The sequence below is a fragment of the Penicillium subrubescens genome (genome assembly GCF_028828155.1).
Source record: "Penicillium subrubescens strain IBT 31985 chromosome Unknown utg000004l_segment0_segment0, whole genome shotgun sequence".
In the NCBI taxonomy this organism is placed as follows: Eukaryota; Fungi; Ascomycota; class Eurotiomycetes; order Eurotiales; family Aspergillaceae; genus Penicillium; species Penicillium subrubescens.
In genome coordinates this window covers 523,787-549,486 of record NW_026643154.1, presented here as the reverse complement: position 1 = coordinate 549,486, position 25,700 = coordinate 523,787, and the positions used below count along the sequence as shown (strand labels likewise).

Sequence of the window (25,700 nt, the reverse complement as noted above, 5' to 3'; positions counted from 1 at the left end):
CCCCACTCTTTTCGGCCAGGCAAATTTTTCTATCCAACGGGGACTCAGAGTCGCTAGCCTGTTAGGGCATTTTGGGCGGTCATCACGATCGAACAATGGGAAATTGCATGCTGATCAGATTCATGGCATGACTAACAAAGGGCTTCCTCATTCCACAGGTTAGGGATCCCGATATATCGAAACAGAGGGTGTGACCCTGGATGCCCTTCAGGGTTTGAGACAAAGACACAGCAAAAGGGACAGACTGGCCCACAATGATCACAATCAGGGCAATTGTGGGGAAAAGAACGGTTTTCGAAGCCGCACAGCCCGAGACAATTTATCACAGCCACATTGACCACAGCCACACCTGCTCCACTCTCAGGGCGAATCTATGAAGCAACAAATGTCTTGGACTTGTCTTGAAAGGAATGCTGCGAGTTCTACTTCAACGTCATCGTTCGGTTAGCCCCGGGTCTTTCGAAATGCCGAAAAACTAAGACGATAGTCGTTTAATAGCACGATGAAAGTAAGATCGCCGCTAGAGTACATGGATTCATTCGTCCTAGGATGGGACCAAACTCTCAAACTGTATTGATGATTTGATCCCCTTTGACGTCGATCCCCTTTGATCTCAAGGGGTTTGTAGGGTTTGTCGTCTTCTTTGCCCTTGCAAGATGATGGCCGGGGATTGCCAGGACCTCCCCTTTCCTTTGTGCTTGCGGCCTTGTAGGCCCTTCTTTGTTTCCTTCTTCTTCTTCTTCTTCTTTCTTCTTCTTCTTCTTCTTCTTCTTCTTCTTCTTCTTCTTCTTCTTCTTCTTCTTCTTCTTCTTCTTCTTCTTCTTCTTCTTCTTCTTCTTCTTCTTCTTCTTCTTCTTCTTCTTCTTCTTCTTCTTCTTCTTCTTCTTCTTCTTCTTCTTCTTCTTCTTCTTCTTCTTCTTCTTCTTCTTCTTCTTCTTCTTCTTCTTCTTCTTCTTCTTCTTCTTCTTCTTCTTCTTCTTCTTCTTCTTCTTCTTCTTCTTCTTCTTCTTCTTCTTCTTCTTCTTCTTCTTCTTCTTCTTCTTCTTCTTCTTCTTCTTCCTCTTCCTCCTCTTCCTCTTCCTCTAGTCGTCTTCGTTCTCTTGTTCTAGATAGACCAATTGACTCATTCTCCTCTCTCTCCTCCTCGATTCCTGTGTCAGCAGCGCCGTGGGCGCTGTCATGTATAATGGGCATGAGAATCATACAATTTTTAATGACATTCAAAATGATTTATTGCTAGCTCTATTTAATGAGATTCTCAACGTGCTGTATCATGTACTGTATGGTGCCATGGTGGTAAGAGGAGAAGTCTCCTAGACTTCCTTAGAGTAGGAGCCGCAACCCGACTATAAGAACTACTCTATTCTGAGTATTTACATTGAAAATTTGGAAGAGAGAAGCACTATGGTCAGGACTCACTAAAGAAAAAAGGAAGCATAGTCATCTGAAATAAACACAGCATTTAAGCGCAAGCTAGACGTAGTAAACCTCAAGCCGCTGTACCGTCGCGCAATTTGTGTCAAAGATTTCTTAAATTTCATGGAATCCGGGCTCACACATGAAAGCTTCATTCTAAGAATACCGACCGCTTTTCTAGGTATTTCAGCTACCTTTCTCTCCATCTTCACTCTGGCTTCGTCTTTCTCTCTCATCATCTTCTAGCTTCTCCATCTCCTACCCTTCGCGAACTCCTCACTCTTCCACTTTCCCACAGGCTGTCAGTCAACTTTGATCCTTCTTCCGAATCTGCTTTTTCCCTCTACTAACTTGCTCTCGTCAGCCTCTGCAGCTCTCAGATTCGCTTCACTGACTCTTCTCTACAACCCTGAAACTCCAACCAAGCCCTATATCTTTACCTTTGACGTGAGTTCGTCCTTGTCCCCATCGCCAGACGAGTTCTCTCATCAAAAACTCGCTTGAATATTTAATGAGTTTGACGTGGTCAATATCACCGTATCTAACAACATATTACTAGAGGCGCGGAATTACTGCTTATGCTGCAGCTTATATCTATAGACATAGGGAATCCTTCACAGACTGAGTTGCTCCAACTGGAGGGACCTGGGTTCCTCGAGATGTTTAGGGCCGTCGAAACGCTCATCAACTGCCTGCAAATTCTCAAACTTGGCTACAAAAACCGAGTGCGCACCCTGGAGAAAATAGGGGCCGACGATGCCCACGTTCAACGATCCAAGAATGCCAGCACTGGCTTGCCCTTTGAGAAGTGGGAGCTGTATCAGTGGAAACTAGTCAAAGAGCAAATGTTTCCACCCTTCTTCGTGGAGTCTGAGAAGCTTTGCGTTCCTGCCAAGTTCCTTTGCCTTAAGCGATTTGCTGCTTTGGCGAAGATTGAGATTCCCTCCGCGTTCACAGGACGGTTAGAAGACAGTATTCTAGCTCATCTTTTCTATGAACTTACCTTGATCCTATTGAAGGATGCTCTGGGGGATGGGATACACAATCACCCTTTCGCAAGGTATTTGGCAGGAAAGGTTCGACAGAATGACGAGGATGGCATTGCTTCCGCTTCTGCATCTTCTTGCCCCGAGGCATTCTTCAAGTTCTCGTGTAGCTTGCCTGCTATGCCTCCGGATCACATGGAAGAGGACAGTGGAGATCTGTGAGTTTTGGTGATGGTAAGGGTGGTCCCTGAGGCTCTTCGTCCCTCGTCATCGCTGCTGGACATATTATCAACATGCTCTGCATTGAATTAATCTTGAGTTTCGGTGGTTTAACTTGAAAAAAAATATTGCTTTTTTTTCCTACTGGGCAAATGAATTATTGAATGGCGGCGGGTTTGGGCTTCGGATATGGAAGGGGATTTTGATGCCGGTTCTTATTTCAGATGACATCGAAGAACAAGAATCAAGTAGGATCACCAATGAAAAACGTTGCTTGGTATTCCTGTGGCTTAATAAGGTAGGTGCTCTTCTATCCAATCATGCAGAAATTACTTTGATCATCTACAAAAATCGAGAGAAGCTATTATATTTTGTGCTTTCATAATAGTGTATTCCAAGAAGCCTGGGGCGGATATTGATAATCCTCAATAAGAGCAAGCGCATTCTTTGAAGTTCACAACTTAAAGCAAGCCCAATCTCAAGCCCTGATCGTCCACGCGTGTCTGATTCATCTCCATTTTGCATGTCAATCTTGACGCCCCATTTTCACCATCGCCTTCACAAACTCGCCGCCTGTTCAAAGCCAGTGTCTTCAGGATCACGTGGAGTAACGCTCGCCGTCTTTTGAAATCCACGAATGGTGCCTCGATGGGGTTTACTGGACCTTGCGATTAGCCGCTCTTGGTGGACAGCGCGCTGGGTATCCCCGATATCAACGTAGTATAGGAACAGCTAATCATCGTGTTTCCCAGGCTCAAGGATTGCATTCACATCTAGATGTATCCAGATGGAAACGGCCATATCTCCCGACTCTTTTCCTCTCAGCCCCATGTCCGCCAGCAACACGAAGCTGCGATGGGCTTGTAAATACAGACGCATGTCGGTGAGGAGGTCCTTTTCAAGCAGCGCTATCTCCATTTAGAGTTCCTTTCGGATATATGCCATTGTCTCTTTCATCGTGACGAGATGTCGGGCATAGCCAGGATAGCCTCAGAGGCTGAATCCAACAGCTTGTGAAGCTCTTTGTTCTCGGCTTCGAGGAGACCTACACGGCTGTCCAATGAAGGGCGTGCTGGATCATGTAGGCGGAGGAGGAGGAGGGTGACGACGACGAAGGGGTGTAGTCTTTCAAGCACATGGCTGATTTGCTGCCTCTCATCACTGATGCTGAATCTTGTCAGTGTTATCTCTCTTTTAGTTCAGGAAGGGGATAGAGGATGGTGATAGGGTGAGAGTCAAAACTGCAAGAGTGGAAAAGAGAGAAGGCGTTGTAGAGCTTCACGAGGCCTCACCAAGATGTCCTAGGTATCGAGGCTTTGGGAACTTGAGAGATGGATTGGTTGTGAGTGAAGCAAATTTCAGTCCAGCAAGACTCAGGTAAGCCTGTTGTTATATATAGAGGTTAGGGAAGCAAAGTTGAGCCTTGCAAGTTGACAAGAACATATAGGAAGCTCCTCTTTATTTCCATGGCGAGTCGTAGAAGATAGTAGAGAGTTAGGCTGCTTTGTTTGCCATAGAACTCCCGGTGTCCTTGCGAGGTGGAAATTTCCTGGGTTGGCAGCCCTGAGGCAAATGATATCTCCCACGATTCATCCTACTTCCTACAAAAGCTTAACCATTACAATCACTATTGCAACTTCCTCCAACCACTTTTTTTTATCCCCTCTGCCGTCTTACGATCCAAGCCTGCCTCCATCTTGCCCTGCAAAAAACTTATAATGGCTTCATCCTCCACCCAACCTGATCCCACGACCCAACCCCCAGCCAGCAACGGCATAAATCATGAGAACGCGGACCTGCCCAGTGAGAGCAACGACCACGGTAGCAAGGACCTGGTACAAGATATGGATGTCACGATGGAAGAACCCTCAGCCAGCAACGGCATTAGCCACGAGAGTGCGGACCTACCCACCGAACATAGCGAAGACCTGCCCAGCGAACACAGCACGGACGGAAGCAAGGACCTGTCACAAGAAATGGACGCCACGGTGAAAAAAGTGAAAGACGCGCAGAATAAAATTCGCGAAATCAAAGACGACGTAGCCGCGATGAAAGAGTCTCTCGAGAACATCTGGGAGGTCATCGATCGCATGAAGGAGATGGTGCTCACAAAGCCCGATTCTCCGGATGAGACCTCAACCTGAGCTCATTAAAAGAGCGCTGAAACTTCCAAGATCCAGTCTTGAGACTATGCCCTGCACGGGTTACTCTCTTTCGCGTTGGCGTGCTTATTTTGACAAACTTCCAGCTCGTTCGGGTTTGAATTTCGCATTGTGAAGACCATCTGCCGGCCCACATGACAAAACACCAGATTCTGGTGTGGGACATGAGAACTATCAAGGAGGTTTTCTCATTAGTTTTGGAATTCCAGGAGCTTGGGGAGCGGTGATGTCTGATCGATGGAGTTGGCCCTTACTATTGATTCCCGGGGTTCTTGTTTCTACATTGTGCCGCATGGAAGAGCAGCAACTCCAGAAGATTCCATTTCCTCCATTTTTACTCTTCGAAATGGCATGAACTTCTCATTTCATTTCAAGCCAAAGCATTCTTATTGTACACGCATAGCCATATGACTCGGGCTTAGGCCAGTAAATATTGAAGAGGGTAGGATATGCAGGTTCATGTCTGCAACAGGAGATTCCCGTGAGAACGTCCAGCAATTTTTGGAAGATGTTTGCATATATGTGTGTCTGGAGATATCAACTTCTACGTTTTCCTCTTTGGTCAACGTACAAGGTATTTTGTGACTGCTGATATCTCGTGGGACTGAGTCAGTGCCTCATATTTCAGGCAATAACGTGACTTGATAAGGACGTACTCGGTTTGACCCAACCTACGAAAGATTAAGCACTTCCCAATATTGTGAGAATCATCATAGCCATCTATCGATACCTCAGTGAATACTATCTCGGAGGAAACGGCAGTCAGGCCGTCGGGTTCCGGGGTGCATCAGGGTCCACGGATTATCATTGCCGGCCTGCCTGAGGCCCGGAGCATGTTACTATGAATAGACTTGTTCCTTCAGCAACTCGCGCTACGTGGTGCCAAAGCCGAGTAAGGCAGTAGGCAGCCAAATAAGTCATCAATAGTGCCGATAGAATGATGGGAAAAAAATCATGGACCGGCATAATTGGAATAGAAAAAGAGAATCTCTATTAATGCATCAGTTATTTTGTAGACACAAATTTCCTTGCGCGACCGTCACTAGCAGACTGCAACAGCAGTTGTTTGTAGTAGATTGATCTTCATTTCCCTCTCCAGCAACGTCAATGGCCGTAACCTATGGTCAATATTCAAATTTTCGGTTTCCAGCCTTCCGAATAGCCAGCCCGAGCTCTAGTAATTAACTAAGCCTGAATAATTGCCCTCTCGCCACGAATCAAAGGACTTGGCAGGCTACTCTTTTATCCCCGTGATCACGTGCGAGGAGGAGGAGTGTCAGCAAGAGGCGTTCATCCACGCCACAACTACTCCTCCCCATCCATCATCACCTCTACCTCGTCCCTCCTCCCTGTCTTCTCGCAACGATCTTCCCGTCTCAAACCTAGCGATCTGCTTTCGAAATCTGATCTCGTACCCTCGATCTCTGTCCTATCACCGTCTCCCAGGCGACCAGCTTTCCGTGGTTCCCCTGTTTCCAAACAAAGCGACCTTGACTGCAGCCCACGAGGTAGCCCGGTCTTCCGCCGACGTTCTACGACCCTCTGTCTAAGATCCTTCACATAAGCTCCGACTTTCACGATGTCTTCTGAAGCCCCCTACGACCCTTATATTCCCGCTGGCGGCAGCGGTGCCCCCGGTGGCGCCTCTGCGCAACAGAATGGCAACCAGCGCACGGCCGCATTGCAGGCGGTTAGTTTTCTCCTTCTTTCGTCTGTCGAGGGGCCTCTTCATGGGATCAGAGATGTACAGGCATTGCCGCTTCCATGTATGGATGTCGCGCGGTGGCATGTCGATCACCGGTCCCAAAGACAGACGGCCTCGATAGACAGGTGTGGCAACATGGGAAACTGACGTGACTCTTCTTCCAGCAAATTGACGACACTGTCGGTGTGATGCGCGAGAACATCAACAAGGTCTCCCAGCGTGGTGAGCGCCTTGACTCTCTCCAGGACAAGACCGACAACCTGGCTGTATCAGCCCAGGGATTCCGTCGGGGCGCCAACCGTGTGCGCAAGCAGATGTGGTGGAAGGATATGAAGATGCGCGTATGCTTGGTGATTTGCGTGATCGTGCTTCTGGTTGTTATCATCGTGCCTGGTAAGTCCCTCGCCCATGCGGAAGAACGGAAAGAAGGAGGAGAAAAGGAGAGAGCGAGCACCAGATATTTTTCAGAAAGTGGACCGCTAACTCGATCGCCTGGATATTCTAGTTGCCGTAAAATACCACTAAACGTGCACCTGCATCGCTCCACGAATTTTGTGCTTTTGATTTTGGAAATGGGAATCATGGGAGGATTCTGAGATGTCTTTACCGGGTTTTTACTGTCGTTGCGAGGCCCTGGAGCTCCGTCGTTTTCTTCCCAGCCGCTAATACCTCCTGCTGTTTTGTTTTGGGCGTGTTTTGAATGACCAACTTCACTTGATATCTCCTGCGCCTGTGACGAAACGAGACCTCGATAATTCTCAGGGTTCCACTTGTATTTGGGATGAGAGAGCTCCCTCCCCCGCTCTGCTGTGCTGTGGCTGGTGAAGATGTAAATGATACTGCTGCGATGTCGTGTTTTGTTGACTCCTGCTTGATGTGATCAGTACGATTTGCGACGTCGAGTGTGTGTTTCCTGTCTGTTATGCGCTTTTGGCATTTTACACTTGTCTTTATGGCCCAATGAACCTTTTAGCCTATCCATACGCCCAATATCTTCTTACCACACCTACCTATGGGTCCTACAATCTGATCCACTCGATCTAGTTAATCCCTTCCACACTCACCTTCCCTCGTCTGGACGGAGAACCAGTCCTTATACGGCCTCGCGCCAGTTCAAATCACGGATCCAACTCGCGGTGTGCGGTGTGGCCCGCTTCTTGCAGAATTACCTTGGCACAAAGCCACGAGTCAGTCCACCTCTAGGGCATGCAGGACCCGAACAGCGCATCGAAAGCAAACCTCGTGCGTGACCGGTCGGAATGAAGCGAAGCTGGCCCCGGCAAAGGACAGACACTAAGACACGAAGGGTGGAGGAAGTGGATAGAGGCGTAGGGTAATGACGAGTAAGAAGCGCGGAGAGGATCAGATAACCGAGACTAGACCGAAGCCGGATGACGTTGCAAGGGTATCTCCGGCGATAATCGTGTGGATAGTGGGTTTGTTTTAATTTCTCGGAGGATCTTAACTCGCTTGGAGTTTCCGAGGTTTGACTATGATTATTGGAGAATGAGGAAAAGGGACAAGAGGAGGTGTGCAGAGTCTGAACTTTGTTTGGTGTGTTCCCAACGGAACGAGAGGATCCGGTAAAGAGAGTCGTGATCAATATGTTCAATTGAAGAGAACTGGTGTATAAGTAGAAACTGTTTCGAATTGAACCCTAACTCTTTATCTGATCTGATTCGTATATTTAATCTTCTCTATGAGGGGAATAAAGATGGGCGAATATAATAAATCGCTCTACTAAGTCCCTAACAAGGGGACACCGCCCTACCCCCGTCATCGGTTCTATTGGATGAAGTGGGACTCCGAGGCCCGGCCGACTGTAAAATCTCGCAGAGAAGGTTGTTAGTCACACTATCGCCCTTCTCGATCTCCCTCCCCTCCACTTCTTCCTCCTCCCTCTTCCTTCTCCTCTTCTGTTGCCCTCAACACCTCTCTCCACTCCTCTTAACCAGCTCTACAACAAGGGGACGTTTCCCCCGGCAAGCCGCGAAGTCTCAATTGAAGCTGCCGCATGTTGGTGACCAAAATGCTGTCCCTTCGCTCCGCTGTGCGGAGAGCTTCCACCAAGCCCCTCCGATCGCTCTCCGCACCGCACTCCGTCTCGCCTCTGCGAGCGAGTGCCGTTGCCCGTACTGCGACCACTCCTCCATGCCAAAGCCGATCCTACTCGCGCGGCACCGACTCCCAGCCGAGTTCGACTCGCAGCACCGTCGTCCAATTGCTGAGCAACATCGGCTCCAAGCGCGAGGTTCAGCAGTACCTGTCCCACTTCACCTCCGTCTCCTCCCAGCAGTTCGCCGTGATCAAGGTTGGTGGTGCGATCATCACCGAGCACCTCCAGACCCTGTCGTCCGCCCTCGCTTTCCTGAACCATGTCGGTCTGTACCCGATCGTCGTCCACGGTGCCGGTCCCCAGCTTAACCGCATGTTGGAGGCTGCTGGTGTCGAGCCCCAGTTTGAGGATGGAATTCGAGTCACTGATGGTAAGACTCTGTCGCTGGCGCGCAAGCTGTTCCTGGAGGAGAACATGAAGCTGGTGGAGGAGCTGGAGCGTCAGGGTATCCGTGCTCGGCCCATCACCGCCGGTGTGTTTTCGGCCGATTACCTGGACAAGCCCAAGTATAATCTGGTGGGTAAGATCAATGGCGTTGATAAGAAGCCCATTGAGGCTGCCATTGCCGCCGGCTGCCTGCCCATCCTGACCTCCATGGCCGAAACCCCCGATGGTCAGGTGCTCAATGTCAATGCCGATGTGGCTGCTGGTGAGCTGGCCCGCGCTCTGCAGCCATTGAAGATTGTCTACCTCGCCGAGAAGGGTGGTCTGTTCAATGGCGACACTGGCGAGAAGATCTCCGCCATTAACCTGGACGAGGAGTACGACCACCTGATGACTCAGTGGTGGGTTCGTCACGGCACTCGCCTGAAGATCAAGGAGATGAAGGAGCTTCTGAGCGACCTGCCCCGCTCGTCCAGCGTCGCTATCATTCACCCTGCCGATCTTCAGAAGGAGTTGTTCACCGACTCCGGTGCCGGCACCCTGATCCGTCGCGGTAACAAGATCAACGTTCAGACTTCTCTGGCCGAGTTCGGCGATCTCCAGGGTTTGAAGGATGTGTTGGTTCGTGACCGTGAGGGACTCGATGCTCGTGCCGTTGTCGACCGCTACGTTGAGGGCATGAAGGAGCGGGACTTCAAGATCTACTACGATGACCCCATGGATGCTCTGGCCGTTGTTCTGCCTCCTCAGGAGGGTTCTCTGATGGCCCACCTGGCTACATTCACCATCACCAAGTCGGGCTGGCTGACCAACGTGGCTGACAACGTGTTCGCTAGCTTGAAGAAGGACTTCCCCAAGCTGGCCTGGACCGTTAAGGAGGACGACGAGAACTTGACCTGGTTCTTCGACAAGGCCGAGGGCAGCCTCAGCCGCGATGGCGAGGTTCTGTTCTGGTATGGTGCTGAGAACGGCGACGAGGTTAAGCAGCTCGTCCAGGAGTTCACCAAGCACGGCCGCCAGATGTTCGGTGACATCAACCTGGAGCACCGTCTTCACCGTGCTCACCAGGCCGCCATCAACATTAACAAGGGCTTCGGTGCCAGCGGTGCCTCCGCCGAGCAGAAGCGCGCCTTCTCCTCCACCTCCAACGCTCTGCGTTCCTCTCGCATGAAGCGTCCGGCCGTTGCCGTCAACGCTACCCGCGCTTACTCCACCACCAACCCCAACCCTCCCCTTGGTGAGAAGAACGCCTCCAACCCCCAGCCCGCCAAGGTTGCCCTCATCGGTGCCCGTGGTTACACTGGCCAGGCTTTGATCAACCTGCTCAATGCCCACCCCAACATGGATCTTCGCCACGTCTCCTCTCGCGAGCTGGCTGGCAAGAAGCTCCAGGGCTATGACAAGCGTGAGATCATCTACGAGAACCTGAGCCCCGAGGATGTCCGCCGGATGTCCGCCAACGGCGACATCGACTGCTGGGTCATGGCTCTTCCCAACGGCGTCTGCAAGCCTTTCGTCGAGGCTGTCGACCAGGGCTCCCAGACTGGCAACGTTATTGTTGACCTGAGCGCCGATTACCGCTTCGACTCCAACTGGACCTACGGTCTGCCCGAGCTTGTTGACCGTTCCAAGATTGCCCGTGCCACCCGCATTGCTAACCCCGGTTGCTACGCCACTGCTGCTCAGCTCGGCATTGCTCCCCTTGTGCCCTTCCTTGGGGGCCAGCCCACCACCTTTGGTGTCTCTGGCTACTCCGGTGCCGGCACCAAGCCCAGCCCCAAGAATGATGTCCAGTTCCTCACCAACAACATCATCCCCTACAGCTTGACGGACCACATCCACGAGCGTGAGATCAGTGCCCAGCTGGGTACTAGCATCGCCTTCATCCCCCACGTTGCCGTCTGGTTCCAGGGTATCTCCGTAAGTTTAGAATGAAACCTGCCAGACCGCGAATAGCGTACTAACTATTTCTCCAGCACACCATCAGCATCCCCCTGAGCAAGGAGATGACCTCCCGCGATATTCGCAACATCTACCAGGACCGCTACGCTGGTGAGAAGCTCGTCAAGATCACTGGCGAGGCTCCCCTCGTCAAGGACATTGCTGGCCGTCACGGCGTTGAGATTGGTGGTTTCGCCGTGCACTCCAGCGGCAAGCGTGTTGTTGTTTGCGCCACCATCGATAACCTCCTCAAGGGTGCCGCTACTCAGTGCCTGCGTAAGTACCCTACAATCTCCTTCTATCAGATGAAACTCTTAACTAATTCATCCCAACAGAGAACATGAACCTGGCTCTCGGTTACTCCGAGTACGAGGGCATCCCCCTGGAGTAAATTCCCCGGCCCTGTGAGCTCGATCTGGCGCCGATCTTAGTATCGGCGTCCCCTTCCAGCTCGAAATAAAGCTAAAGGTCGTCCTGTGAGCGTCATCCTCGCATATCTTTGTCTCATACCCCGCGTGCATCTTATAAGGTCGCTATGGTATGCTGTTTTGTACGGATGGATTGGAGAATTCTCGTGTTGTGCTGCTGCGGCCTGTGAACCCTTTTTGTAACGGATGTTGTTGTTTGTCTCTGTTGGATCTATCTACACTATTTATCACGTCCTGTCTTGGATGTTCTTTCCTAGGCCTTGTTTATGTTTTATCTTCCGATCAAAGAGTTTCGTGGATTGTCGGTGTCTGTCCGTTTTTTACCTCTAGATTCCATTTGACTGCGGATTTTCCTTTTTCTATATCTCTTTCCCCCTTTCCGTGATCTTTTCCTATGTGCTTGTGGGTTTTATTCTCATGCTGCGAGTGTCTTTTAGATGCGATGCGAGAGTTCATAGCATAAAAGTAATTTTTTTCTAAATTCTATCTGCATCAGTGAAGCGCCGATCATCATCTCTTGATATAGCTAGCTGATGACACTAAGGCTCTCATGGCTATAGATATAGACAAAGGAAATGAGACGTTCTTTGACTAGCAGACATGTTGATTGGCTAGCAATGTCTATGTACTTTTGGTTAAAAGTATCTCTGCGCCGTCACTTAGACTACGCTATCCTATCTCTGAGATATTCAATATTCCCAAGAGATATAGTGACGAGTAGGCATCAAGCACGGGCTCTGTGGTCCAGACGATTGCCATGATCGTAAGCTACCAACCATGAACAAACTTGCCATGGAGGATGACTGCTTTGGGTCTTGGAAGTGTCACCAGTGTCCATCTCCTATGGTTGGCGCTGTCCCTCATCTCATCTCATCACCCCCCAACATACAACTTCCCTCCTTCGTCTTACCACGCTTCTTTCCCTTCCACTCTCCTTTCTCTTCCCAGATTTTTCCAACCCAAAATCTTCGCACAACTCGTGCAAGGATTCTTTCCCTTCCCCAACACACCGATCCGCGACTGAGGTATCTCACAGCCCCGAGTCGCCATCACGCCCTGAGTTGGCGCTCCCCCCGAAATGTTCTACAGTCATGAAAGTGAGTCGTAACCTGGTAAACATACATCGCTGTTCATTATTCGTGAAACTAAACAACGGGAATAGTCCTCACATCGCCAGAGCACGGCGTAGCCACGATATGGTGCGCGCATCCCCACACAGCCAAACCCGAGATACAATAAAAATCAACTAATAACAACAGGCTCGTTGCGACTCTCGGCTCGCGCTCCATCACTCGAAGACTCAACCGTAAGGCCATACTGGACGTGGATGTACCCGGTGCTTGCAGTGTCATCGTCAATCCTGAAGCTCCTATGGCGCTGCGACTGCAGGGGAGCCTGCTGTAAGTTGATACTCATCTTGTCCCGTTGGGTGATTTAACATTCTCACCATCCTTGTCTTCTGAATAGATATGGAGTCTCGAGGGTATATGACCAGCAGTGCGGGTATACTCTGCTCGATGCGCAGATGATGCGTGATAAGATGGTTACTATGTTGAAGCAACTACCGGGTGGAGGTTTGGATCCTAGTGCTGGAAAGACCAAGTGAGTTGAGGATCAATTGAGAGACGGTTTCAAAAAAAAGCTATTGCGGTCAGTTCGCTAACTCCTTCCCAAGGCCTACCAGTCTTATCCTCCCGTACGACCCAACCTTCCTCCCTGAAACGGGCCTCCCCGGTTTAGACCTCAACTTCGCCTTGTTCGATGTGATGAGCGATGATAGCTCGACGCAGCGATCTGGTAGTTTGACTTCGTCACCTGCTACCAGCCAATCTGCCAATTCCCAGATTGGGGTCATCCAGCTTGAGCTACCGACGTACGACCTCATCAGAGAGGGTGATGTGCAGGACCTCAATCTTGCGGATACCCTCACCTCGGGAAAGAAGAGAGAATTCCTTGGTAAAGACCTTAATGATGAGGGTGTCCTGCTTCAGCCTGACTTTGAGTTTGATGAGGATGGTAATATTATTGAGTTTGATGCGAGCCATTTATCGCCGAGTAAGAGGAGGAAGGTTAGCCCAGAGCACGGGGTATTGGAAGGTCCTGCTGGTGAAGATGTTCAAGAGGGCGCAGTTGACGAGGTCCCGCTGCCAATGATGGACGACGGAATGGAGATCAACGCTCAACCCGGACCACAAGATCCTGAGAACAACAACGCCTTGTCTCCAAAGGATCGTTTGATGGAAGATGGTGAGATCGAGCGTACCGGGGAAGTACGCGCCCAGCAGCGGATCCGACAAGTCAAAAATATCATCTCAGACGACAGTACTACCTTGCGCAACACGGATTTGGCCAAGTGGAATGACGAGTATTCGGCCAACATGGCCCATGCCACGAAGCTGAAAAAGCAGAACAAATTGCCCACCCTGGCAAAGAAGAATGCGGCTTTCTGGGTCTTCGGTTTGGGAATCGGGTCCGTTGGTATGGGACTGGGTCAGCGCCGCGAAGACGGTCCTCTCAAGGAATACTCGGGCGATGCTCTATACAGCCTAGTCCCTGGAGAGAAGCACAGTCACCGAGTAGAACCCGATGAAAACGACGAACAACAGTCACACGGCGCGCTTGGCCATTCCGGTCAAAAGCAGACGCTAGACGTGGAAATCGGTCGACAGGCCCCATCCAGCGTATACGATGATCGGTCCTCCCAAATGCCATGGAACATCACAGCTTCCCTGCAGGGCTCCGTCCGAGGCCAGCGCTTCGGCAGCATCTCCGGATCCTCTGCTCGACCACGCGGTCGTCTCATCAGCGCCAGTCCACTAGCTGGACGCGATCGTCACAGCAGCCTGTCCATCCCCAATGTAGGCGATGACCTAGGCGAGCTCGAGCAGCTAGACATCACGCAATACCTGGAAGGCGAGCTCGCCCCCGACAACGAAGATATCAGCACACTCACGGCGCGGCGCAAGTCCATGATCGACCGTATCACATCGAGTCTGGATACAGAGAGTTTGAACTTCTTCGAGTTCATTCAAATGAAGCTCGACGAGTCCGCATCCACCAAGCCGGGCGTTATTACATTCCCGGAGCTACTCCCGCCGACCGAGACCACGCGCATCGTTGCGGCACATGGGTTCATGAATGTGCTCACGCTCGCGACGAAGGGTGTTCTGGATGTGTCGCAGGAGTCGTGCACTGATTTGGGTGCTGGCACTTGGGGCATTCGCTTTCAGCATGGTGATATTTCGCTGCGGATGACTGGGGCTGGGGCTGGGGCTGGAATTTGAGAACGTGTTTCAGGAGGGGTGCGTCTGGCGTAGTCGGGTCGATGATTTACTTCTTTAAGTTCTTTTCGGGGGGCCATGTGATCTCATGAGATGGCGATCTTGCTTTTTCTTTTCTCTTTTTTTCTTTTCGACATTTACTGGAATTTTCATTTTTACTTGCCATCTTCGTCGTGTCATCTCCGTGCTCGTACGGGGCATCTTCGGGTGACCCTGCCAGATCTTATCAAGATCTCGGTGAGTCGGGCGCTAGTCTGGGCCGAGATCGGGGATCGTGGGTTCATTCGTTATTTTTATGGCTCCAGATACAGACTGATAACCCAAGCGGTGGTGGTGGTGTGCTGGCAGATATTTTTAGCATTATGATGGTGGAGCACGGGGGCCAGGGGGCCGGGAGTGATTCAGTTGAGTGGTTTTCAGATGGAGAACTATCATTAATCAGACTCAATGGCAAGTCATTTGAATCATGAATAAAACGTGCATGATCGAATTCAAGATCTAAGATCTATAGATCGATGATACCGGCCTCGCGTTACTTACCAGGAACCGGAACATTGACAGTATCGCGTATGGGATACAGGAACGGGGGCAAACATTTGGAACGATACAGCGATTGCAGTATGGAAAGTAATAATACCTGCCCTAAGAACAGAACAATAGAAAACAATAGATCGTGGTACGTTATTGCGTGATGCAGTTCTTGGAATTATATAGAGCTCTGTTCTTTTCACGAGGTTATAGTTCTCGTTCTTGTTCCTCTCTTTCCCCATTGATGGTTCGCATATCCCACGCGCCTATCGCTTCTTTTCGCTTTGCCTTCTCATCAGGCTCGCCGGTGTGCGGCCCAGGAGCAGTTTAACCGAACGCGCCTGGTCGGAAAGGGCTTGCTTGGCGGGGGAGTTCGCTCGACAGACAGCTATCAAGGAATTGGAAGGATTGGGAGTTTTTTGTGAACGAGATAGCTTGATTTCATGGTTTAGCATTGATATTAGCTTGGCTATTGATATGGTTTTTGGGTGTCTTATTGGGGGGGACACGGCGTGATGCCCGTAATCGTCTATTGGTCAGTCTGTTTTTTATGTCATGAGGGAGGCCTAAGAGCGAGTGTGAGTTGAGGGGCCACGCGGCATGATGATGCGGGTTAAGGGAAGGAGAATATAACAGTCTATAATTAAGAATAGAGGATACCATTAATGTTGAATTATCTACAGAATCCATTGCATACAGTAGTATCATAGTATATGGCTGGTATATTATTTCCCTGATGTGTCGGTACTCGGTACACGTGAAATTACCGATTACCCGGAATACGCCCGGTCTCCAAGTTACGCAGGGCTCATTACTCGTAATCCGCCTCGTCCCGCTCTTCGTCCTCGTAATCTCGTCTTGGTCTTTCCATTTCTTCTTCCCCTTCTCTTTCTCTCCCAAACACCATCAGAACCTCTCCCACCCCACCCACCCGCGTCTTCATCAATCTTCACCCCGAAAATAAAAAACCTCCCATCGTCGCGTATCGTACGCGTCTTCAAATATTTTCTCCCCATCTACTCTCGAGGCTCTTCATCTACCTCCTCTCCTGCCCACCATGGGTCGCACCGTCGACCAGGAGGTGCACGCGGCATTTGTCGAGTTCCGCGCCAAGGAAGATGACAAGGTGCGTGACTTACGTATTTCGTAATATTTCAAACCCACAACACTACCAGTCACTAACATACGAGACCCGTTTCGGTCATTTCTACCATCTAGTGCCTCTCCGTCCAGTGCATCTACTGCCAGCAGATTCGTGCAAAGAATACCTCGCGACAGAAACAGCATCTCCTTGAGTGCCCCGGTCTTCGTGGTCACCCCAACGCGCCCCAGCCGAATCAACCTTCCCAGGCTCCCAATGGCATTGGCCCTAGCAATGGCTACCCCGGCACCCCCAATGGCCCGACGGCCACTCCAGGCGGCCCTGGTAATCCTTCCGCCATGCCGACTCCCAACGGTGCCTTGATGGCGAACGGCGTCAATCCTCATGCGACCCCGTTGCAGACCCCGCTCCAAAGCTTGAGCCGTCCTCCCATGGCCACCCCGGGCCCGCCAACTGGTCCTCCCGGTTCCGCACCACCATCCGCTGCGCCGTCGCGTCCAACCCCGAAGCCGAAAGTTAAGAACGCCGGCTCCAATCTGCCCGCGCCGCCGCTGGACGATGTGCATGCGGCCTTTGTTGAGTTCCGCGCTAAGGAGGAGGATAAGGTAAGATTGCCTGAACAATGCCAAGTGGAGGATTAGTTCACTGACATGATCAAAAACAGTGCCTCTCTGTTCAGTGCATCTACTGCCAACAAGTTCGCGCCAAGAATACCAGTCGTCAGCGCCAGCACCTGCTTGAGTGCCCCACTTACCTCAGTGTAATGAAGGACTCGATCCCCGCAAACAACCTGCTACACACTTTCCCCGAGGGTGACGTTGCACGATCACTGCAGATCCCCGCCCCGACGCTGGAGCTGGACTTCCGCATGAGCATCAAGATGAACCCCAAGGTTACCGTCGGACAGAGCATCTGGGGTGGTCGGGAATGGGTTTCGTTCCTTGGTGGCCAGTGGGCTGGTCGTTGGGGCAAGGGCATTGTTCTGGTAAGTCACTACCACCAAAGTTTTTTTCTTTTATTACTTTCTCTATCGGGTGATTTCGCAATGCTAATACAAATGAATACAGCCCGGTGGTCAAGATACTCAGATCGTCACCAAGGACTTCACTACCAACCTGCGCGCAAGCTACATGCTGCAAACTGCCGACGAGCCACCCGCATATGTGATCGTCCGCGCCGAGGGATGGCTCACTGGAGCCAAAGATGTTCTTGAGAAAGTCAATGACCCTGCTATGGCTGATGGTATCAACCCTAGCAGCTACAAGTACCGCATCAACTTGTCTATGGAAACTGGTGATGAGCGGTACACATTCCTGAATACCCTTATGTGGGTTGGCAGCGGATGCCGCCGTGGGCAAGAAGGTATGTTCAATTGCTTGATCCCATGATCGAAGACCAAGATTTACTAACTACCGTGCAGTCATTTTCGATGCCTTCCGTGTCAACTAAGCCAACCTTGGGTTGATGTCCGCTGTTTTGCCGTTCTTGAGCGATTGTCTGTTTGTGTTATGAGATGGGAAAATGGTGTTCGTCTCTTGCTTGTCGTTTTCTATTTCCGTGGCGCAGTTCTCTGATGATTCCTGCTTTCTGCGCAGGTGAAACGTATGTGTTTCGGTCTGTTAACGAGACGCTAGCCCTTGCCTTGAGTAGGCGAGGCCGCTGATGTTTTGTCTGCGGACTTTAATGCCTATTTTCAATTCCGCGAATCTCTTCTCCACTTTATTCCTTTCTGATGTACCTCTTATCTGGACTTTTCATGATTAGTTCAGGGCTAGGATCCCCGGTATTGCTTGACAGATAGTATGGTTAAACGTCCGAACTTTCATGCGTTCTGTGTATTTTTCCCGTGGCTGAGTTAAGCTTAAACGACGGTACCTGGATACCTAAAATTCCTTTCGTACATTTCTTCGTATAATAATCTTCATTTACATTATGATAGCTCCAAAAACCCCGTTTAGTACGGAGCACACTGTTACGTACCCAACCAAGTAGCGTATGCCGTATGCCGTCCTGTAATCCGCACTTTACCCCGGACTCGACGCCGTACCCCACTCACCTGCAGAGTGAAGGGCCGATCACTAGCACGCTAATACCGACTGGCTTTACAATGTACGGATATAGGATACTAAATGTACTAAATACTGTATGGACGACTAGTTTGATTGATGGCGAGCCGCTATCGAAAAACGTGTTTTTTCCCATCCCCTTATGACAGGTGTCGTATCAGGGGCAGTAAATTATGTACCCGATAACTCGGTAAAGGTTTACTTACAGTATACAATCGGCCTACAGTAGGCTCCCTATCTTCCACGGATTAATGTGCTTTGGTTTATCTAATCGGGCGCCCGAGTTGCGCCCTTGGTTCGATCTTTCGGCGGGTACGGGGAACTTTCCATACCGGGCTTCATGTACGGAGTAGGTTAGGTATCATGTACCTGGTATGTTTACGCGTATTTTGTAGATTTCCACAGACCTGGATCTACACAGGGTATAGGTAGATGGAATTTGATCTATGTACAATTCCATATGTATATGGTCCAAGTGGAATTTTGATGATATAGGTCAGTTTTTCTTTTTCTTGTGGATCTTTTGTTTGTAGGACCCGACTTGCCCTCCTCCCATGGAATATATTCCTGGGGGTTCCGGTCGCAGGTTAATACACTAGGTTTAGAAGTAGTTTTCATGGATCATGAACTGATTACTTATTGAGACAGAGAATATACAAACCTCAGAATTTCTTTTTATACTATAGGAAAGACGGGATCGGAAAATCTCGAACGTCGAGTGGTCGTGGAGCGGAGTGCGAGGGCATATTGAGGGTGTTGTGACGCTGGGGGTGCCCGCGTTCTCATCCCCAGTCGGAGCCTCCTAGAACACTTCGAACAGGGTAGATAGCGAGTTGCATTATAGAAAGGATTTATGGAAGTGTACAGGCACAGGGCTGTGAGTTTCTGTAGTCTGTACTTTTACTACTACCTTAAATTGTAATTGTTCGCCAGTCCGAAGTGTCAACATCCACCATAATGTACTCATTTATTTAGTGGTAACTTATGTATTGCAAGTTAACTGCGGTTGGAAAAAAAAACCGAAAACAATAATAGTGACGAAGGCAATATCTCCATGAGTTTAGATCATTGCTGCCAAAAAAACTTCCCCTTGTGAGGGGAAAGACCAAAAATGAAAATGAGTGATAAGAGTGAGATTCGAACTCACGCCCCGTAAACGAGATCAGGATTTTATGTTAAGGTGAACCTTAACCTGACGCCTTAGACCAACTCGGCCATCTTACCGACTTCGATGGATGAGAGGGCATAATTTTGATATATTAATCAAGAATAAAACGAGGGTATCGATTACCCATAATCAAGATCCCCAGAATGGCATTAATGCGAGATTGAATAGAATGCCAGGCTGTAGTTTTGGTATGTGGGCTTTCAACAGAAATAGGTTATGCGAGATCACCTGATCAATCTTACTCCTGTCTTCTATCATTGTTTATTGTGGCTAATTGCCAATTTGGGTCGCGGCGCGTTGACTAGCAGTCGTCCAGAATGAGGCAGTACTGATATCATGACTTCATTCGAACTGATTAATTAAGATTCCGACAAGACGTACTTACATCTTCAAACCTACACCGATTCATCAGTAGGGCGCACCAGACAGACAAAATTTCGCATCTCCTGTCATCAAACCTCCAATGGATTCCACGGGGGGCCTGTAAATGCAAAGCCGCAAACTTACACCTCTGCATGAAGCGTGGCCGGGGGGAAAGAATTCAGTCTCTTTGTTGAGGAGTTCGCGAAAACCATCGAGGATCAAGCAATTATGGAGCGCAAGAAATACCCCGAGACATATGAACGGCCTCAAGATTCAAAAGTTGTACTTGACAAGGCCGTTGCTAAGTGAATCACCCCCGCGGTTTGTCGATGCGTACTAGTCGTCGATGGTATCGAGGTTGTCATGAACATCATTGCCTACGTGGATGAGTGGGCCCCGATTACTGTCAGTGTACTTCTTTCCCAGAGGAGCAGAGAAAATTCCTGCGTTTACTTGGATATATGCACCATCAGATAGGCGATGCCCTATCAATTATCCCGAATATTACGATTATAGAGAGGATGAGAGATTTGGCTACTATGCCCTCGAGCTGGTCCAGTTTTAATTGTCATACGGGAAGATGGAAACACTATTCGGACTTTGTGCGCATCCCACTACTCGTTTGAAAGTTTGGTTGTTCAATTATGATATGGTAAGCTCTCCTGGAGGCCCCTTCATCAGACTCCATGAATTCATAACCTATGAACCTAGTGTCGCGACCATCGTGAAGGTGGGTGGAACCGAGTCTACGAAACGGCCCTTACAGTCTACATGGGTCTGAATGTGCTATGTTGTTTTCCGGAGCTATGGGATGCGACAGCGGGTAAAATCAAGAATAGCGACTATCGCGATAGCAAGATGTATCAAAGTATGCTCAAAAGATGCATGGATTCAAGAAGCACCAGATACGCAGTGACATATCCGCATTGTCAGTTCTTTGGCATCAACAGTCAGAAATCTCCCACCATGCCTCGGCCCGGAACGCTGCCGTTCAGGAACTTCCTAGACACAGACATGCACGAAGGAAAATCCAAGCGTATCAGAAGCTTACCGCGTCCGGGCGATACTGATTACAATGGGACTTCCAGTTGAGATTGCAGTAAGAGTTATGCGCTTTGCAGGTTACGAGGCAAAGCGAAGACTTGAGATCCCACACGACCCGTTTCATCCTTCCAACGGAGAAGATCTCATTAAGTACCTGGAGTTTTGCTGGAAGCTTTTGATTCGCTGCGATCTAATCGCGAAGGCTCTTGGTGAGAAGATTGAATGTCGTGAAGAAGTCTCTCGTTGTATTGTTGGTTTTTGGCACTCTGAAGGATGCAATAATTGGCACTGGGTTCGACCTTTGAGAGTTGGGTATCGCTTCTCTAAGCCTGCTCGTTACCGTGTGTAGAAAAGTGAAGTGACAGACTGAAAAAAACCTGGAATACATATTGTCAGGATCGACAAAATGTCCTTCCGTTGAACTCATTCAGAGGGTGTCCACATAGATAGCCGAGCCTCATAATGTCACATTGAAAATTGGGGCCAAACCTCGTTGACCAAACTAATATAATAAACTTGATTCAGGTAAGTTGTTCTCAACGTACATTAATTGCGACAAGCCGAAATCCGCCACATTCTTCCATGAATCATTCCCTCCGATCAACCAGGCAGAACTCCCGCTAGCCGAGCAGCAGCCTAAGCTAACTTAGTTAAGAGGCTGATAGTGCGGCTTGGCAGGGTCGTTGGTGTGTTTGCGCCTGGGCCGCCAGGCTGAACTAGCTACGCTAGACACGAGAGTCCTCGGGACATCAGACTCGCTCCTTTCGCAAGATATGCCCCCCTAATATCCTCATTTTTTCGGACGGAGCTTTTATCTTGGTATTCAGCTTTTCTCATAATTTCTTCACAGAGCCATGTTCAACCTCTTCGGCATGAGACCTGGTAATGGGAGTCCAGGGGAGATGCCGGCTGAGCCGCTTCCACCACTCCAAGCTGCGGTTGATGCAGATGCAGTGGATACTGTACGTGAACTAGTGTCCACAGCAAAGCCTGCTGATCTCACTGCGGCTCTGTGTCGATCTTGCCAATATGGCAAAACAGCTGTTGCTCAGGCTCTGATTGAATCGGGTCGATGCGATCTCAATGCAACCGTTGATGGCGATACACCTTTGTTCCTAGCTGCTAGGCGGCCTGAGCCTGCGATTGTCAAATTTTTGCTCCAACACGGCGCCGATGCCACTATCAAGTCTCTGAACAAATCCAGGAGTCCAGCCGCTGCACAAAAGCCCCCAGCATATACTCCTCTTCATGCAGTGGTGGACTTGCACCGCCGTCGAGGGGAGGTAGATGTATCTAGCCTTGAAGACCTTATGCAGGTCTTGTTGGATGCTGGGTGCGATATCAATGCGCGTAACTTCCACGGTGAAACAGTGCTTTTATCCTGTCTGCACCAAGAAGTGGCACTCGTGGAATTTCTTCTACAGCGTGGCGCAGACCCTAATGTCATCAACGAATCCGGCAACACTGCCTTGACATATTTTCATAAACCTTTGCAATACCCAGAATGGTTCAAGGCTCTCATGGAGCATGGAACCCGTTTGGACATCGGAGGGGACAGCGAAAGTGGGACTTGTTTACACGTCTTTGCATCCAAGTGCCAACTTGGAGATCTATCCTTGTTCAAGCCTTACGTCTCGGATTGGAAGCTCATTGACGCCAAAGGCAACAGCATTCTCCATATCGCCGCCAGAACGCATCGCCATGGGAGCGCAACTGTGAGTGAGCTTTTGAAGCTTGGCTTGGACGTGAACCAAAAGAACCACTCGGGCCAACAGCCAATTCACATGGTTCAAGGTTCAGGAGAGAATCTGCGGGATATCCTTGACATACTGTGTGCAGCTGGTGCAGACCTTGACGTAAAAGACTATGACGGACGTACAGCGCTCACCGGGGCCATGTACGGTAATCCGCGATATAATGCCCATGAATTGATTCCAGAGCTTATCAAACGTGGGGCCAACGTCAACGCGCGGGACCACAAAGGCAATGGCGTTCTGTTCTACATGATTGAGCCATATAACTTTGGATCTGAGAACGCGGAATTCCTACTGGCACAAGGAGCGGATCCGACCGTGGTTAATTACGAAGGCGACAATTTTCTGCACAAGATGGCAGCCAACTTGTCTGGACAAACCTCGGATGCAGCTATCCTGACCATGATTAAGCTTCTTGAAATGGGTACCTCTCCGATTAATGCCAACCACAAGGGCCAGACGCCGCTACATGTGCTGTGTAGCCAGATCTCTGATCACCTTTTTGCGGCATCCAATGTGGGAGACAAATACGCGATCGATCTCCTTTTAGACGCTGGTCTGCGTGACGTACTGAATGTTCCTGACCATCAGGGCATTCTCCCCATTCATTTGGCAGCTTCAGTTTCAGAGATTCTCGTTGGCAGACTGATTTTCCACGGAGCTGATACTACTGCTGCCACCAAAGATGGGCGAAATTTGTTGCACATTGCGTCGATGGCTCGCCAGAGTAACACTGTTGGAATGCTGTTGGATCATTATTCTTCCAAGGATTTGACGTCTTTGATCAGTGCCCAGTCGAAAGATGGCCGAACACCCCTACATTTGGCCTGTCTCTCTGGAAGAGTAGAGACAGTAAGTCTACTCATCGCACATGGGGCAGATATCCATGTTGAAGACAAGAATAAAAGGCTCCCGATAGATCTATGTGCTCTGTCATCTGCTGAAGACCAGCTTTGGCAGAAGGGTGATGACCACGGGAACATGTTTCACAAGGTCTCTGCAGCTGGAATCCTGGTGGATGACGACGAGCGACCGAGTATACCCTCCCAGAACAAGCGAAAGCGCGAAGATCACAAAAACTTTGGATGGAAGGGAGAGATTACCTCTGAGAGCGCTACTCTTGGAATAACGCGGATTGTTCGACTGCTGGTACAGCACGGTGCTCTTGTACCAAAAGTTCAAGATAAGCATCGTACTAGCCCATTATTTCATGCGGTATCAGAAGGGAATGAGGAAATGGCCGCAGAGCTTGACAGATTATCCAAGATGATGGGGATTGAGCTTGAAAAATATCGGTCGCTCGAAACAGAGCGTTGCTTGCTGCGCTCGCGGCACCTCCTTGAGCTCTTCAAGGAGAGATTCAAGTCTAACATCAGCGACAAAGATATCATGGAAATGGTACTTCTCGGTCACGATCAAGATGTAGCCCAGGCTTTGGAGGAGAATATTAACCTCATCGAAAACAAGTCCTCCCTCCAGCCAGTTCTGATACTGCTTGCGAGATGGGGATATCCGGAACTCTTCGAGCGACTCGGCCGCCTCATGCTGGACATCGATCCGAAATGGATCAACAAGAGCGGCAAGTTATTTCTAGGGGTCGGGGATATGTCTCCATCCCTCTTAGCTGCTGCTCAGCGTGATCTACCCAACTTGGAAGTAATGAAGGTCATGGTTGAAAAGTTCCAGGCGGATGTCAATATTCGATTCCAGGATGGCATGGGAGTCACACCGAAGGTCTATTACAGCTCCACGATGGCTCAAGCGAGGCAATTCAAGCCGGGTGATACAGTCCTCCATTACCTGGCTCAAGGTATACACTGGTGGCATGAAAAGGCTATTGAATATCTTCTACAGCATGGTGCCGACCCCAATGCCCGTGACGCTCAGGGCAAGACTCCTTTATGTGTTGCTGTGAAACTAGGTGAACTAGCAGGCCATCGACAGATTGAAATTGTTCGAATCCTGCTTGATGGTGGAGCCGACCCCAACCTTGCTGCGACATGTGGCTTTACTCCACTTGCCATGTCGACTCACAGCTCTCAGTTGTTCCAAATGCTGATTGATAACGGAGCCTACCCATCCGAGGATCACCCCATGGAGCTATTTTCAGCGTTGTCCAACTTCAAAGACGACGTAGTTTCTGCTCTCTTGGGCATGGATCTTGACGTCAACACAACGACTCTATCTGATGCACAGCCGCACTGGCACACTCCTCGAATCGGAAGACATGGTCGGAATAAGGGACACATTCTGCGTCCTCTTCAATACATTTCCATGTTGCCGTTCAACGAGTCCAACAGTCGAAATCACGCAGTCCGAATGATCCGTCTTTTGCTGGAGTATGGAGCGGATCCATTTCTTCACAACCGTAGCAATACCCAGAACAACGACAATACCCTTATCTTGCATGAGATAATTGCGGATGGTAGCATAATCCAGCCTTGGTTGGAGCTGCCTGACCTCGACCTTGAACGACGTGATCCCCGTGGGCAGACATTACTGCTGGCTGCGGCAAGATCCGACTTTGGTACCAACTCATATTCATGCAAAGTGCCTCTCTTCCCTCACAGAGGTGGGAATGTTGGAGCAAGTCCGTGGCAGGAGGGTGACTTAACGCGTGCCATGGCCGTATATGACCTGGGAGCAGAACTCACCGCAGTCGATAACCAAGGCAATAACGTTTTGCATAATCTGGCTGGCAGAAATTACAATGAAATGTCTGCCCAAGAGCAATTCCGGCGAACGATGGCCTTGTTCGTGGAAAAGGCTCCGGAGTTGATGGATCAGGTCAACTCTCTCGGTCAGACGCCTTTGTCAATCGCCAAAGATCGAAACAATCAGTGGGCACTGGATGTTCTGGAGAAGAAGGACTCTATGGAGGAATGAGAGAACTAGATCTAGCAGTTTCTATGTATTAAGTTTGTGGTGGCATGCACTTGAAACTAGACAGAGAAGAAATTCTTTACATTTCACAAACTCCAAAACAAACACCACCAAATGCCATGTACAAGCAGAGTAGCACAGAGAACGATAATAT

The 25,700-nt window shown here is 49.7% G+C and overlaps 8 protein-coding genes across 8 annotated transcripts; 7 read left to right on the top strand and 1 right to left on the bottom strand.

The window, feature by feature from the left end:
* Positions 1-491: 491 nt before the first annotated feature.
* N7473_005287 (uncharacterized protein) lies at positions 492-1,275 on the bottom strand (the record flags this gene model as incomplete). Its single annotated transcript, XM_057151227.1, has 2 exons — positions 492-1,025; positions 1,264-1,275. The coding sequence occupies 2 exons, from the start codon at positions 1,273-1,275 to the stop codon at positions 564-566; spliced, it is 474 nt and encodes a 157-aa protein (XP_057009032.1). The 3' UTR covers positions 492-563.
* An 800-nt stretch (positions 1,276-2,075) lies between these two features.
* Positions 2,076-2,624, top strand: N7473_005286 (uncharacterized protein; the record flags this gene model as incomplete). Its single annotated transcript, XM_057151226.1, has 1 exon — positions 2,076-2,624. The coding sequence occupies one exon, from the start codon at positions 2,076-2,078 to the stop codon at positions 2,622-2,624; it is 549 nt and encodes a 182-aa protein (XP_057009031.1).
* Positions 2,625-4,339: 1,715 nt separating this feature from the next.
* Positions 4,340-4,765, top strand: N7473_005285 (uncharacterized protein; the record flags this gene model as incomplete). The annotated part of the gene is made up of 1 exon (XM_057151225.1): positions 4,340-4,765. One exon carries the CDS (start codon positions 4,340-4,342, stop codon positions 4,763-4,765), a length of 426 nt encoding a protein of 141 aa, XP_057009030.1.
* A 1,597-nt stretch (positions 4,766-6,362) lies between these two features.
* N7473_005284 (SNAP receptor SNC2) lies at positions 6,363-7,013 on the top strand (the record flags this gene model as incomplete). Its single annotated transcript, XM_057151224.1, has 3 exons — positions 6,363-6,473; positions 6,653-6,881; positions 6,994-7,013. 3 exons carry the CDS (start codon positions 6,363-6,365, stop codon positions 7,011-7,013), a joined length of 360 nt encoding a protein of 119 aa, XP_057009029.1.
* Positions 7,014-8,502: 1,489 nt separating this feature from the next.
* Positions 8,503-11,320, top strand: argEF (bifunctional acetylglutamate kinase/N-acetyl-gamma-glutamyl-phosphate reductase; the record flags this gene model as incomplete). Its single annotated transcript, XM_057151223.1, has 3 exons — positions 8,503-10,908; positions 10,965-11,205; positions 11,265-11,320. The coding sequence occupies 3 exons, from the start codon at positions 8,503-8,505 to the stop codon at positions 11,318-11,320; spliced, it is 2,703 nt and encodes a 900-aa protein (XP_057009028.1).
* A 1,115-nt stretch (positions 11,321-12,435) lies between these two features.
* Positions 12,436-14,897, top strand: N7473_005282 (Rad21/Rec8 N terminal domain protein; the record flags this gene model as incomplete). Its single annotated transcript, XM_057151222.1, has 5 exons — positions 12,436-12,454; positions 12,520-12,556; positions 12,617-12,757; positions 12,825-12,959; positions 13,033-14,897. 5 exons carry the CDS (start codon positions 12,436-12,438, stop codon positions 14,639-14,641), a joined length of 1,941 nt encoding a protein of 646 aa, XP_057009027.1. The 3' UTR covers positions 14,642-14,897.
* A 1,193-nt stretch (positions 14,898-16,090) lies between these two features.
* Positions 16,091-18,140, top strand: N7473_005281 (DUF3237 domain-containing protein). Its single transcript, XM_057151221.1, has 6 exons — positions 16,091-16,292; positions 16,385-16,873; positions 16,933-17,253; positions 17,336-17,630; positions 17,689-17,794; positions 17,864-18,140. Exons 1-5 carry the CDS (start codon positions 16,224-16,226, stop codon positions 17,715-17,717), a joined length of 1,203 nt encoding a protein of 400 aa, XP_057009026.1. The 5' UTR covers positions 16,091-16,223; the 3' UTR covers positions 17,718-17,794; positions 17,864-18,140.
* Positions 18,141-21,763: 3,623 nt separating this feature from the next.
* N7473_005280 (uncharacterized protein) lies at positions 21,764-25,549 on the top strand (the record flags this gene model as incomplete). The annotated part of the gene is made up of 1 exon (XM_057151220.1): positions 21,764-25,549. One exon carries the CDS (start codon positions 21,764-21,766, stop codon positions 25,547-25,549), a length of 3,786 nt encoding a protein of 1,261 aa, XP_057009025.1.
* Positions 25,550-25,700: the final 151 nt, after the last annotated feature.